At 42.2% G+C, this 16,453-nt stretch overlaps 1 protein-coding gene across 5 annotated transcripts in view; it reads right to left on the reverse strand.

The window, feature by feature from the left end:
* Positions 1-16,453, reverse strand: part of WDFY3 (WD repeat and FYVE domain containing 3) — a 135,930-nt gene that overhangs the window by 106,826 nt on the left and 12,651 nt on the right. For all 5 annotated transcript variants that reach the window (XM_077933798.1, XM_077933801.1, XM_077933799.1 and 2 more), the window contains exon 2: positions 617-827. In XM_077933798.1, coding sequence (XP_077789924.1) covers positions 617-796 — 180 coding nt within the window. In that variant the 5' untranslated portion in view covers positions 797-827. The remainder of the gene's footprint in view (positions 1-616; positions 828-16,453) is intronic.

Here is a 16,453-nt window from a genome sequence, read left to right on the forward strand (position 1 = left end):
GTGGAACAGAATGGCCCAGGTGGTGCAGACAATCTATGATTAGGATTTGTAAGCAAAATCTGGATGATCATGGATGCTGAAGCGGTTTGTTTCCAGGTTGGCAGTGGGTTGGACTAAATGACCTCTGAGGTACCTTCCACCTCTATTATTCGAGGGTTTGATTTAGGTTCAAAAGGTTCAACCCCAATTCAGAAACAGTGATGACTTAAATTTCAGTCATTCTCAGCCCAGTATCTGTCCCATACACCCACTTTCAAATTCTCTGTATTCATGGGAAAACTCAAATCTACTAAAAAATCATGACATTGCTGTTAGATCACTTCCACATATAATTTGTCCTGGACGTAACAAACTTGGAGGTGGCCACTGGGGAATTTTGATCCAAGCGTAAGGAAGTTAAGTTGTTATGGCAGGCAATGTACACATTGTGATATTACACTGATTTAGATGAAGAGAAGGCAAAAACTGGCATTCCATTACTTAACTTTTAATCCATTCCCTCCTGCCCCTCTCCCTACCCCATGCTCTCCATGTTCCATTTAAGAAAAAAAACCCAGCTTGTTTAGAACCCACATAATAAGAGCCAATAAGCAGATGTGAATTCAGATGGGCTTACCCTATTAAAAACGGGGAGCATCATGTAAAGCTTCTCTTCCTGTTCTTTCTGGGTCATGTGCCGAGGTGGATGACACAATTCCGTGAAGAGTCGCCGCAGATGCATCAATCCAAGAGCATTATCCTGAGGGCTACATTCCTCCTGCCGGGGTCGACCCATTATCCTTTTCACCATATTCATCTTTGCTGGTTTCTGAAAGACCCCTTTTATTCTGTTCAGGGGGGAAACAGATTAACAGAATTTGAAAAAAAAAATGCAAACTAAACAAGAAAACAACAGCAACACACTTAGCTATAGATAATTTATGTGTGGGCAAAAATAAAGAGGGGGAAGAGGGGAAGAATCTGGATCATTATTATATATTGAAGTCAGCTACATATACATCAGGGGCGTCCAACTTCCAAGAGCCTGCGATCTACTCACAGTATTAAAAAACTGTCAGTGACCTACCCATTGTCAGAGTTGTATTTGGGGGGGGGCGGCTTTTTGCTGGGGGTTCAAAGATCGACCAGGATCGACCAGGGACACCCCGCAATCGACCTGTTGGACAGCCCTGATATACATTATGACTTCCTCCTACATATGGCACTGGCCATGAATAACTGGCCAAAAATTACAAAGCATAATTCTGAAGTATGGCTTCCAATTGAGAGAAACAGCAATATAAAAAATGCACATGCAATAATTAGGTAACATCTCCACTTTTTAAGGCCTTTTACACCATTAAACTCAAAATGTCTTTGGGCAATGTGGATCCACCAATATTAATCCCATTGTGGAGCATGCAAATATATATGAGGATGCCCTCAGCAGCAATGCTGCCTTTGCATGAACTTCCCAAAATAAATTTACAACCCAAGTTTCTTTCAACGTTCTAAAAGCAAGTGATTTTTAAACACCACGAATTCCTCCAAAGGAGATTTTAAGTCAAAACCTGAAACTTGGGTCTTCCTCCATATGCCACTATCCCTCAAAGAGAGGAAAAACAAAATCCCAATACCAAAAAGAAGAAGAAAAAAATGAGACAAATCTTATCTCACTTATGACTAAGTATTCATTTCACAGCCATTGTGGGAGCTGCATATGTGGCAATAAAGCAAGACCATATCCTTGTAAACCTGGAAAGGAACCTGAAAGTAAGCTGATCACAGCCCCAAACCAGAGTCATATTTGGGGCCATTCTAGAAGAAATATGGCGATATGCAATGTTTATATTGCAGATGGTTGCATCTGTTTTTCTGAACTTTTTTTAAAAAAACAACAACAACAACTCAGCAACAATAGTAGCCTGTGTGAGTAGGCCCAATCCAGGGGATGGGGTTTAATCCTTTCCCCTTGTGCCATTTCCTCCAATGGAAAACTCTCATCCCAAAGCTACTTTTTGCCTAGAGATAAAAGATATATGAGTGCCTATATATTGCTCCTCCTGAGAGGAACAGCAGCTTGGTCCCAAATCAGTAGCCCACACATCTCTTATCCCTTCAAGATTGGCTAGAGTCGTTTTTCATGTATACATGCAACCCCCAATTTGGGGGGTGGGGGTTTGCTTTCTGGGTCATGGTGTGCAATGATGGAGTGTGCATAAGCCCATTACACCCCCTTTTCCAGCCTCTTCCAGGTCACCACAATGCACATGTGCACATTCACACATCAATTGGATGCATGTAAAGCAATCATTGCCTGTATGTCCAAAAAACACAGAACTAGAAATGCCTATCCTGTTTCTGGAAGGGGGATGAGACTACAAAACTTTAGTCCTGAAAGAGTTAAGCACTCTGTATACACTAAACTGAGCGTTCCAGATTCAAGACACCAAGCTTTACTGAGTTTGAGCTCACATAACTGTAGGTCTATCAAGCACATATCCCTACCTAACCCATTTATCTTGGTTGGCTGAAAGAAGGCTTACTTAATGTGCATGAACACACACAGATTACAGTTACTAGACAGAGGCCACCAATTAAAGACTGAGTAGCCCAGTTATGTATACTGTTTCTATTTACAGCAACCTAGTCATTTGAAACTGTCTTCAAGTGCTAGGTTATTGCAAGTGATTAATCATCACAAGCCAAGCTGAAAAAAACTATCCATTCTACCTTGGGAATCCCAGTGGGGTGGTGGTGGACGGAACAAAATATTTGCTAGGACCTAATTCCTAGTTTGAAGTTAACAAGGGATAAGATACATTGTGGGGCATATGCCATGTATATCCTGGGTAAACCCAAAACGTTCCGTCACAAAATTCTTCACCAATGAGTTCTATTCTGCACCACTGCTTACTTAGGTTGCCAATTTATTGTGCCTCCAGTATTCGCGTGAAAGGGCACCAAGCTATGTGGAACACTGAAACTCTCACAAGAACTGGAAAAGCTATTAAGCCCTGCTCTGGCTTCTGGGACTACAAGGCATTTAGCCACATGCTTTCAAGCCTAAGTGGAAGATAAACGGTTGTTTACTTTAGAATGGAAACCAAGATTCTTACCATGTTTAATTCTACAAAAGGAACACATATTCTGAGCTTTCACACATTTGTGATACGCACACAGATCCCAAGGTACAGTTTGTTACGAAAGTGTCACTCAATTCCTCATACATAAAAGGAAACATGGCGGATATGCAATTTTCAACACCTCACTGTACCGTGACTGGATGTTACAACTGGACATCAATAAGAAACTGTCCAATAGAGCAAAGGGCACCCACACAGTTCAGAGAAATGAAGCCAGAAGTTCAGGCACTTCGTTTTTTGCTTAGTTCAATCAGAATCTGTGTAATGGTGTATGAGTGTCCTTTTTGACATCCCTGTCAAAAAATATGGAGCTCACTGCATATCAAGATTTGAACTTGTCCCAGATAGAAACACGCTTCCCTAGAATACCTGTATGCAAATGTCTCACAATGTATACCCAAACAAACAAAAGTTGTCACTGGAAAGGTTTAACACATATGGCAAGCAGTTAGTTCAGATAAAGTACCTCCAGGCTATATTAAATAATGCAGATACATGGGCAGGAATGTAGGAGATTAATATACATTCATCATGAATCATTACGATATATGATAATTTAGGGGTAAATAATACTGCTGCTTTCAAAACATTTGTTAAAAACAAAAACGGCTAGGAAACGACTAAACAGCACACACTGTATTTAGTTTAACAATAGCTATTATAGGACTACAGAATTGGTTTGTTACTTCCAAAGGGTGTTATTTAAGCAAGCAAGCAGATAATTATCCAAACATTCATCAGGAGACTTTCCCCAGCTTTTTAGCCGGCATACAGAAATAACTCAGCCATTTCAAAACACATTAGTAATAAGATAACATGAAACAGACATATATTTCTTGGGTTTTATAACAGTAACAGTAGAAGCAAATATTTATTCTCACTGCTGTCCCGAGTACTTCAGAAGTATCCCTTTAACACAAATTCAGACCCCATACTATGTAGAATGAGAACAGGGTCCACCTTGCACCTCACATAATTATAAAAGATGGCCTTCAAATAAGCTTATTGAAGTTTTCAGTGCTCTCTTCTTTAGACCAAATATGGAAACTGGAATCTCAAAAGATTTAACAGTTTAACTGCATTTAGCAGATGTTGAATTTGAAAAACAGATGTCTAGAAACTAATTGTTCCAAAATGTTGTTGTAGGGATGGCTTAAAGAATGAATATATATATATATATATATGCTTTCGTAGATTTTCACGGGTACAGGAATGCAGGTTTTGGTGTCCTCGGGTGTCTTCCCGTGTAAAAGTTGGGGTGTCTAGGCGACGTTTCGACGAGGTCTCACTCGTCATCTTCAGGCTGGTGTTTTTGGCTTCTTGTTACTGGAACAGAGCAGGATCTCAGTGTTTGAGTTCCTATAAATACTGTTGAGGAGGTGTGGTGTATAGCCTCCAATGTTCTGGGCAGAGAGGAAGTTCCCAGGCTAGTGTGCCTTTTCTTCTTTTGTTCCTTAATTGCTTGAGGGATGGGTCTAGCCCTCCCCACAAAAACTGACACCAGATCCAGAGGCACACAGAACGCCATCACCAATCAACCACACCAGACCCAAACCCAGACCCTCTCCACAGATAAATTACAGACACCATCCAGTAGCCAAACCATGGTGGCACCTCCGGATGCTGCACCCCCCTGCAATCCCTACACAGATCTGGCTGGCACAGGCCACAAAACCACAGCTCGCCCCTATACACGAAGCCAAGCCAGAGCACAACTAAGTGCAGTAGAGCCATCTTCTCAGAAAAACTCTGCACAAAGTTCAAGAGGTCAAGACACAAAGGCTTTAGCAACTAATCCACACCTAATGACCCACCTAAGTGGTACTCAGGATATCACTCAAGAAATCACTCAAGACATCCCTCAAGCAATTAAGGAACAAAAGAAGAAAAGGCACACTAGCCTGGGAACTTCCTCTCTGCCCAGAACATTGGAGGCTATACACCACACCTCCTCAACAGTATTTATAGGAACTCAAACACTGAGCACTGAGATCCTGCTCTGTTCCAGTAACAAGAAGCCAAAAACACCAGCCTGAAGATGACGAGTGAGACCTCGTCGAAACGTCGCCTAGACACCCCAACTTTTACACGGGAAGACACCCGAGGACACCAAAACCTGCATATATATATATATATATATATATATATATATATATATATATATAAAATACCCAAGAATCCATAATTCACAGGTAGTACACAGCACGAAAACACAAACCATCAAAACTATTTCGATAAAAGTGCCAAATGCTTCAAGTAAACAGATGTGCATGCCCAAAGTATTTCTTCCTTAAACATATAATTTCAGTAATTATGTTGAACTGCAAAGGCCAAGCCAAAATTTATAGTTGTGCTGCAAAGGACCCAGAGCAATGCTCATATGAAAAACTTACAAACTTAGGCTATCATTTTTTTAAAAATCCCACTCCATTTTACTACAGACATGGTCAGTGTGCATGATCTCCAATGTTATGTCAAACTAGACCCATTGCAATATATGGACTTAAGTTCATTTATTTCAATGGGTCTGCACTAAATATGACTTTGTGGGATAGTACCTTACATTTGGGAGAAAAACAAAAATTTTCCTGATTAAGCGACTTCTGATAGAAGGCACTCAATGGCTGCAATACAGTGGTACTTCAGCTTGCAGACGGGATCCGTTCTGGAGCTCCAGTCAGATCCCAAGGTTTCCACAACCGGAGGTGCCTGTTCTGCGCATGCACATGGCACGTGGAGTGCTTCTTCGCATGCCAAGTGGCGAAACCCAGAAAAATACTTCCGGGTTTGCCGCTTTTGCAACCCGAAATTAATGTTACCCGAGGGTAACTTAAGTCGAGGTTCTGCTGTAACTTTCTAAAATGCAAGATAATCCACACTGGATTCTCTTCACAGGGAGAAAAGCTTCAATAATAACAATGGCTCTAGACCAGCATTCCCCAATCTATTGCCCTCCATATGTTTGGGACGGTAACTAATCCGCTTCAGTCAGCATGGTCAATGTTCAAGGATGACAGGAGTTGCAGTCCAAAACATCTGGGCAGAACCACTTTGGGGGAGGCAGCACTAGACAGCAAGAAAGCATCACATTTCACCAACAATTACCAGATACAAGGGATGGGCTCCCAATAGAGTTACTGCAATCTGGAGGGAAGATGTGTATCCGTTTCAACTGATGCATTACAACTATGTAACCTTCATTAAAAAACAAACTGAAACATCTGTGCTGTGTGTCTAGGATTCACAGAATTCTAAGCTACCAATTAGGATTTTAGGATGTACAACGGAACTGTCGCCAAGGAGCTTTCTAGATTCTATAAACAAGCTGGTCACAGTGGATCAAAAAATCTGGAAGAGATCCAGCAGTGATCCGACAGGATATTTCACATTTAACATTTCTACAAATTGAGCACTTTATCCAGTTTGTGATAAACAAACACTAAGCCTGTGTAGCATTAAATTCTGATTTGGTATTTAAAATATGCATTCCCTGTTATGTTTTCAACAATGAAGAGAGAGGATCAATACAAATCAGAAGTACCACCACCACTTGCACCAAGATATCTACTGCAGTAAACATCTGACCCATGTTTCTCCAGCTGTTTCTCACAAAAGATTACTTTCACAGAGAAACTGTGTGATTTATAAACAGCTCCACACAAAGCATTCATTCACAACAGGCATATTCTAGGAATCTAAAAAGAACGCTAAACAATCATAAGCTATTCACTTTATATAGCTTTTAAAAATATTTATTTTTTCATAACAGTGTACAACTATATTAATAAGATTGTTAAATCAAAATGCAAAGTAACTCACAGACCACTTGCAGCGGTGTATTTCTGAAGACAAGAATGCTGTACCACTTGTAAACAATGTAATGAATCACTGCTCCAAGTGTAAAACATTCAATTAAAAGGAATGAAACATGAGAACTAGAAATCTATCTATCAAGTTTTATTTTTAAATATTATTAGCATATACTCTGTATTAGTTTGTTGAAACACCCCACCATGTTCATTTCCCCCATGACCCAATTTTCATTTCCCAGGCAAAAATGCAAAGCAGAAAAACCTTGGCAACATTTAACACCATTTTCATTGCAATGAAACAAAACATTACTCATGTTCAGCACAAGATCAAACAGAAGGAAGCATTTGTTGCAGGGATATTTTACGGCGTAAAATGATTGCTCTGTCATCAAAAGAAGCATGAAATCTGCTACGCGTTTTGCCTCCTACATAAATGTTTGCCATCTTACCTGTGCTGTGTTTGTTTTGCACTGTCTAACAAATTCCAAAATGTTACACTGGGAACATGTTTGTCACAATTTCACACAATGATCATCTGACATTAAAGCTCAACCATTTTTCCAAACCAAAAGGAGACAAAATAATTATCCCACCTGGTGCTTTTCAGGTTCTTTGCAGGCATCTTTAAGTTTTAAATCTTCTCTTTTTGAAAGAAAATAACAGCAGCCTGTTTCTTGTTATTATCTACTACTGGTAGCCCCACATGCAGCAAAAATACTTCAGGCAATCCAGGCGAATCTCAGAGCTTTGCACTGGAGTCTCCTGGAGCTTGCTGTATCAGTGTGCAAGCTGGCTTGACGACAGAGGCAAAGGGCTGCTGTTCTATCCAGCAGTACTGCCGGACTTGTTTGTCATAGGATGATGAACCCGTTCTGCTTCAGGCAAGGTCCCCCCCTCCCTGCTTGTGTCAACTAACATATGCTGATTAATGTAGCCTTTAGAAAGAACAGGGGGGAACAAAGGGTGGCAGAAGAAAAGCCACGCAAATTCACATATAGGGCAATTTAGAAATGCCTGACTTATGCATTCTTCATGTGTCATTACAGTTTGTACTTCACTTGTGTCAAGAGTGTCTATGGCACTGTACCAACACACAGGAGTAATGTGCTTTATTAGAATCTTTACAATCTAGAAAGAGGCGCAGGGAATCTCTGGCCCTGCAGACAGTGTCGGGCTACAACAGCCATCGTACCAAAGCATTGGACACAGCCTGCAGCTAATGGGCTCTGGAGTCTAATAACATCTGGAGGGCTTTAGGTTCCCCACCCCTAGTCAAAACGATAGCTCTGGCATTATGGCAGATGTAGTGCTGGAAACTTCAGATATATAAGCTAGGTACCAAATGGCTACTTAAAAAAGGTTAAAGGTAAAGGGACCCCTGACCATTAGGTCCATTCGTGGCCGACTCTGGGGTTGTGGTGCTCATTTCACTTTATTGGCCGAGGGAGCCGGAGTACAGCTTCCAGGTCATGTGGCCAGCATGACTAAGCTGCTTCTAGTCAACCAGAGCAGCACACGGAAACGCCGTTTACCTTCCCAACGGAGCAGTACCTATTTATCTACTTGCAATTTGACATGCTTTTGAACTGCTAGGTTGGCAGGAGCAGGGACTGAGCAACGGGAGCTCACCCCGTTGCGGGGATTCGAACCGCCGACCTTCTGATCAGCAAGCCCTAGGCTCAGTGGTTTAACCCACAGCGCCACCCACGTCCCTAAACCAAGGTTACAGTCACCAAAACAGAATGTCTAGTTGCCATTTTTTGGCAAGGCGGCTCTAAAGTCTTGTTTTTCAAAGGATGGGCTGACTTTGATTGATTCTCAATTAAACATCTGGTTAGTTCAGATGACAACCTTGAGCTTGGTTAAGAGCTTTGAGAACTCAAAGAAGAAAAGTCACTGATCCAGGGACAGTCCACATAGATATTGGCCTATTCCGACCTCTTTTTCTTAATGGCAACTTCTCCTGCTCAAGCTGAACAGAAAAAGCATTTTGGTTCCAGAAATTCTTTCCAATTGTGTAGATAAAATATAACTGAAAGAATTCTACAGCATAGGGTATTTGTGTGAAAACAAACCAGATCCAATGATCCCTAGGCATGCACCTCCAAATGGTGCAGATGTCAGGCGCCTTCATGGTGCTTAGGCAACTAGACTTGGTCGCAAGTGGTCAAAAGCCTGATGCAAAATGCGCCTGGTGCCTGGCTAATTTCGAACACTGCGGAGATGCTGTGTTTGCAGAACCCAAAAGTTACCTATACATCTAGGATTCCTAACTTCCAAAGTAACGCGATAAACAAAGACTCATAGATCTTGCCCAGCAAGGAGTTACATCAAGAGCGCAAATTACACTTGTATTGGGTATAATTCCTTTTGAGCAGCCAAACAATTCCTGAATAAAGACAGGGCATTATTCATGCACTTAACTGTGCCAAAATCCAGCTCCCCACAAATACATGTGTGCCACACTAAACACTGCCTCAGGTGCCATGACTAAAGAAACAAAGAGTGTAAATGTAATAAAATAAATAAAAAGCAGCCACATGCATACTGAGACAAATGAAATGCCAAATGATGACTAAAGACAGCAAGGGCATGAGCAATCTAGTGGCCCAATTCCCATTGCTCAACTGTGGTGAAGGGCCAGCAAGTGTTGCGATCCAAAATTTCACTTTCTGTATCAACAGCAAAATGAAGACTCGTGTTTACCCACATATTGAAAGAGTGAGGGTCATGGTAATATGAAAAACAACGGAGGTACTTGCATAGAGGTATCTCTCCTAAAACTGCTGTCACTGATGGCTCAATTAGCACAAGCATTTCTGGTTGCCAGATGGAACAATGCCCCCCCCCCCCACTGAATGCTGTTCTAGGGGTTCTCTTGACTCTCCAGAGTGGATGGGGTTTGTGTGGGTGGCACAGTGGGAGTCCTTCTGGCTTCTGACAGTGTGCTGTGTTAGTTGTGCCACTGACTTTTATATCATTTCTTGAATTCTAGTTGCCAACTTCAAGAGAATGAAGTCATTTCCTTCCCAGGATTTTATTGGGGGTGGGGATACTTTCCCTGGGTTAGGTACTACAAAAAAAGGCTAGATTGTTAGTAACCACAGTATTGTCAACAAGGAAAGTCGCTTCCAGAACTGTTTTCATCTTCAGAAAAATAAGGCTATATGAAGACTTAGCTTTGCTAGCTCAAATGATGTGTAATCAGTAACATATCAACAAGCAAACCTAAGACACTCATTACAAAGCACACTCTTTTCCAGACTAAAAAAAAGGGGGGGTTACATTAGGGGGCATGACAGAGATTGGCAGGTGCTCACTTTCTGGTGGTAGAGAGAGTCTATGAAACAGCATTTATGATGACACTATTTCCTGGTGCTCTGCTGCTATTAAATTTTCAATAAGATTAGTCAAGTCCACAAAACTTTTCTTCTAAATTATTTTGTTGTTGTTTGCCTTCTCTCAACTTCTCTTTTTCACATTCCAACACCGTTAGTATAATTTGCAGGGATAAAGTGCAGCAAAATGCTTTCTTCTCAAAGGTTAAGAGTAAAATTATTGAAAAGATGTATAATAAAACTTTAGAGACAACAACCGGCTCACAGGATATGCCATACCACAGTAGCACTTATTAAAGCTACAAGATGTGAAGCTGCAATAGGCTCACTCACTCTCTCCCCTTAATAAAAAAATAAGTAATAGACTTAGACCAACATAAAAGTTACTGCTAATGTAGAACATTTGTGCAAAGTTAGAAAAAGCATTTAGAAGAATTCCAGGTGCATTCTACTGGGCCAACTGGAAAATACGTAGTTGCTCAGATATCATAGATGTTTCACACATTACTTGTTCCTGACAGATTAACTGGGTTACAGATGTCTTCCACTGACATTTAAACAAAGCAAAATAATTTGGAAAGAAATTAGCTAAATTGAATTTTTAAGAAAGGTACAATTCAGCATGGAGTTAAAAAAAATTATCCAGCAATTCTCTGAAATATCACCACTACAATGTAAAGCTACCCCTTCAGTCAAAAAGTTAATTTAGCCTGAAATTAAGAGAAACATTTCTGTCATTACTTGGGCAAAAGAATGAAGAAGTTATCTCTCAAAATCAATGTGACGATGACTAATGAGGGATTTTAGGCACACAATGAAGCAATTTCCTATTTTTGTAATAACAAAATCTACAACTGCTATGGTGACTATTCAGAGTTATGACAGGGATTGCTAAATTCTAGGCATCCAGAAATACAAATTGCTGAAAAGGGCAGAAATAGCATGTGCATCACCATTTATACATGGTGTGGGTAGGACCCAGTCTCCTCCTCTTATTGCCTTAGTTCCTATTTTTCCAGTTCCAAGTGCATCTCCCCTTTCTTATACACGTTTCTTCTTTGTGCTCATCACTTTCCTTTTCCCTTAAAAGCCTGCCAAGGATGAAGGGTCTAATGGAAAACCGTTTCCCAGAGCACAATTCTAGGACTTCTTTCAATACTAGCAGCCAACTATGGAAGATATGATGTAGTAGTAACAGCAACAAGAACAATGGGTATGATCATATGCAATTGCTCTCCATGACTCTGAATAACCACAACAAGCAAATGCTTTTTGAGGAAGGCATCCCAAGCAAAGGTACCTTTTAATCAAGTACTTCCAGGATGGAAGGATGAGAAAGCATTAGCTAGAACAGTGTTTCCCAACCTTTTTTGGGCAAAGGCACACTTGTTTCATGAAAAAAATCTCGAGGCACACCACCATGCCAGATGGGGAAAAGTCACTTTTTACTTATGTAAAAAAAAATAAAAAAATAGTAACAGCATAGAAGGTAATGGTTATCTCTTTGATGTCTGATGGGAGGGCATTCCACAGGGCGGGCGCCACTACCGAGAAGGCCCTCTGCCTGGTTCCCTGTAACCTCACTTTTCACAGTGAGGGAATTGCCAGAAGGCCCTTGGCACTGGATCTCAGTGTCTGGGCTGAACGATGGTGGCGGAGACGCTACTTCAGGTATACTGGACCGAAACCGCTTAGGGCTTTAAAGGTCAGCACCAACACTTTGAATTGTGCTCGGAAAGGTACTGGGAGCCAATGTAGGTCTTTCAAGACTGTCGTTACGTGGTCTCGGCGGCAGGTAGCAGCGCTCACAGCTTACGGACTGCACCGTGTAACAGGTGTCTGGCCCAGCAGCCTAAGGCGGACAAGCCACTGAAACAGGCATTCAGAATCCATTCATTTCATAAAACCTGCAGGGCTCAATCTCTGTGTTTGTGTATGTGTGTGTTTCTGTTTTGCCCAAGGGTCTGGGGGTGGGAGAGAGCTCTTTAGCATGATGCTTTTAAAACAATTAAATTATCAACAAACAAACCTGATGATACTAATAGCAACGTCAGGTGCTACGGGGGGGGGGGGGAGAAGGGGGCCTACTCAGAAGTAAATACTGCGTCCAGGCGCAATTAGCGCTGATTTAAGGTGCACCAAGACTGCCTAAAAACCTCACCAAAGATATGCAACAAAGCGCTTCATTGCAGAGGGGAGAGTTTGTGCACCGTGGAGGCTGGAGGGCTTCTATTCTACATGCGGGGGTTGGGGGGGCGAGGAAAATGTGCTCCGTGGTGGGGCGGGGAAGGCAAAGTTGCAAAAGCGCCCTGCTCCTTCTTCCGCGGAGGGAAACGCTCCTGCGGAGGCGAGAGGCAGCGAGGAGGCGACGAGGTGAGGCTTTTGTGAGGTAGGGAGAGGAAAGACGTGGGAGGGAACCCAAGGAGGATTTGCACGAGAGGGAATGAAGGGGAAACGCGCCTCCCATGTGGAGCACTTTTCCCTGGGAAATGCACGGGGTGGGGTCGTGGCTGATCCGTGCTGCGCGCTCGCGTCGTGCGGCCCAAAGTGCTGCAGGATCGCCAATGCAAGACCCCCTTTTAAAACCTCCCCCTCCCCCAGCTCTGGAAAAAAAGGGGGAAGGGGATGGCGTCGGCGTCGGGGAGCGGAGGCTGCCCGTGCCCGGCCAGGCGTCGGTGGCGGTGTCAGCGCTGCTGCAGTGGCTGCTCCTCCTGCGAGCAGTGAGTGGAGCGCAGCCGCAGCGGCGGCGGGGGGCGCGCGCGCTAGGGCGCAAGGCTGGCGGTGGCGGCGGGGAGCCCGGCGGAGGAAGGAACTTGTCCCTTCCCTCTGGACTCGCGCCCCCCGCAGATGTTGCGCCCGGTGCGACTGGCACCCCTGGCACCCCCCACGCTACGCCACTACTTCCACGGCACACTAGGCAACGTCCGGCGGCACACTAGTGTGCCGCGGAACACCGGTTGGGAAACACTGAGCTAGAAGAGGTTCTCTTACCATCTAAAATCACAAGCCCCCTTCGCTCCAAACTTGCATTAAAATTTGCTACACTCCAGGTTATGCCAAAAGTTATTTCTACACCAGTTTTCCTTCCATCTTATTTAACAATCCTGATTCAATCAATCAATCAATCAATCAATCAGTGAGCAGAAAATCCCAGGGGATCCTTGTTTATGTGATTCAGATAATGTGAGAATCTGTACTCAAATGGTAATAATTATTGAATTCTGAACAATGAGCTTTGGCATGGACGGCCTATATAAGACTCCATTTGATTTTTAATGCAACTCAGGAAGTTCCCAATTCAAATCCCCCCAATGAAGATACTAGGTGGCCTTAACAGAAGCTTCATCTTCAGACTCAAGCAAAGGCCTTTTGTGGCACCCTAACGGTCCGTTCCCACCACTGAAATTAGGGTCACCATGCAGTCTGCAAATCTGCCCCAAAAGGTTGATAATCCCTGCCCTATAGGACTGTTATGTGGTTAACTGAAAGTATGAAGTGATTCCAAAGTCGAGAAAAGTGTAGGGTTAAATGATGTATGGTATTGTTATTAAAGGAAGCATAGTGACCAACTGCAAATTTAGGTTTCATGACACATTCCACCTCCACATAAGAGCAAGTGGAAGAATGAGAATATATCTGTAAAGTATTGCACACTGGCAGTACTATGTAATTTATTAATGGCTCTACTGTTCTCATGCTGTGGGGTTGACAACAGTCATCACCAAACCTGCCAATACAATACGAAAAGTACCATTAACCTTTTATTGAATTTAGCAAGTCACAGTAGGTGCAGCATTTCCATCTGGCACTGCCATTTCTAATTTGACAGCTTCTTTAAAAGCTTTCGGGGTCTGAACAGCAATGCAAGGCACTCTGGGGTAAGGGACATTCTCTAGAACAACACTGCAAGGCAAATGCTATTCTGAGCAGGGGCTGCAACACAAACTCCCTGTCAAAGTAGGTAAGTGATGGTGAAGAATCAAAGAGTAGTAAATAAGGTTTTGATTACGAATGACGCAAGAGACTGAAGTTAACAAGGAAGGGAATATTGCATGTTCATGAGCCAAAGCTACCCACATGCACTACAATGTATTATGGACTACAGTAATGGTTCCATTTAGTTGATTCAAATCTCCTTCAGTCCTAAGACTCAGCTAGCTACACAGCTGCAAATAAAACGTTTCAAATGTGTTGTAGAGTGCAATATACAAATGTGGCACTAGATGGTGACAGCGAGCTACGCAAAATTCAATGTATTTTTCAAAACAAAATTTTAAAAAACATTTTCGCAGTGTTTGTGTGTATGTAGATTCCACCCAAGTTGCAGATGTAATTGTCACAATGATTTAAAAAATTACCAAGAGTTTGATGAATTCAGAACACTGGCCACTTTTAGGGAACACAGCCATGGGCCCACACACATTCCTTAATAGTTGTATTATATAATCGGTCCAGATCAGTTACACATGTCAAAGAGTGAGGAATGCCTGATCAAAAATGAAGGGGAGCAGAAAGGAACACCTGATCATCCACCATGTTTGGGAGACCTAACATTACAGAAAAGGGAATTTGCAACAGGCTGGGAGCATGCATTCCTATGGATGGCTCCCCATTTGCCATATTAAATAATAACACCCAATCAAAGATCATGACATACATATTGCTCTAGACAGTGTGGGGAGGGATACATGTAAATCAGAAACTAAACTACATGAGATAAAATCCCACCATACTGTGTAGAAATGAGCAGAATCTTCCTGTCCCTTAGAAACACTTAAAGTATGCGATTGTTTTTCTGCAATAATTGAATTTGTTAACCATTTCCACTGTTGTGCTATTATCATTAATATAACAACAGAGGCATTGCTGCATGTCCTCTGCTCTGAGAAGCATGGGCAGTAAAAATAGGGAACAGGACTTTTGTAGTTACAGCAGCCATGTTTGGAACTCATTACACAGGAGACTGGTTTGACCCAGACTGCCTCCCAGGGAAAGTGGGATTTGATAATCCATATTCTGCACCTTACGTAGTGACTCTTACCTTGGGATAAGGAATTTTTCTGTGTATTGTACAAATACATTCCCTCCCCCTTTATACTAGGTTTCATGTCCTTCAGTATGCTAGCTTTATCAATAAATAATAATAATTCTTAGATTAAATGAAAATCCAGAGACAAAAAGTTGTTGAGTGAGCTTTTTTTCCACCTGGATTTCTGCCTGGACACTGCTTCCGACAGCAATATTCTGTGTATGTCCAGGAATTTCCAGACGTATGGCAACCCTATATTAGATTTATATACTACCCCTCATCATAAGATCTGAGGGTGGTTCACAGGGCTTTAGCCCCAAGATTTGATTTCAGTTTTCTATCTGTGTTATTGTTGGGGGGATGGGATTCTCGGAATGCAAAGAATGATTGCAGAAGCCAAAGTGTATGTGCTCTTGAATTATATATTTAAGGTTTCCTTTATGCATATCGATCTGCTGCTTATGCACTGCTTCAGCCCCTTGGATTCAGAGTATAACAATAAACAATCACATCTGAAATGTGACTCCCTGCTCCACGTCCCTGCAGTGATAATCTAGCATTATACTACACTCCCTGACCAAACCATTCCAACCGGAATATTTCCTCGTGTTTGCTGGTTGTAGAACTTGCCTTGTTGCAAGCTGACTTGAGCATGGTTTGAACTATGAAATGGCGGCCTACGGTGTATGTATGTTTCAGCCATGTGCCTAAGGTCGCAATTTTGAAAGTAAATTACGTATAAGCAGTGCTTTTTTTCAGGGGGTACTCAAGAGTACACAGTACCAGCACCTCTCTCTTTTTGGTGAAAAAGTGTGACACTTACTGTAACAACTTCATGGTGAGTACTGGCACCTGTTTTTCTAGGGAAAAAAGCTCTGTGTATTATAAGTGGAAGGCCCACTGTACAATGATAAAGGAAAGGCAGGAATATGCGCTCTCTCTCCCTCTGTGTGTGTGTGCGTGCCTCACAAGCATGCATGGCCACACACACAGTTACTCTTGGAAAGACTGAGAAATGGCACATGGAATGTGTTCAGTTAGCTATTTCTCATCATAAAGACATCAGACAAAATTGAAGCTGGAAACTGCTTTTGTGAAATATACCAATTTTTCAAGTTTAAACAGTTTTCTTAATCTATTTCAAACCCT

Source organism: Podarcis muralis, chromosome 9 (assembly GCF_964188315.1).
Source record: "Podarcis muralis chromosome 9, rPodMur119.hap1.1, whole genome shotgun sequence".
In the NCBI taxonomy this organism is placed as follows: Eukaryota; Metazoa; Chordata; class Lepidosauria; order Squamata; family Lacertidae; genus Podarcis; species Podarcis muralis.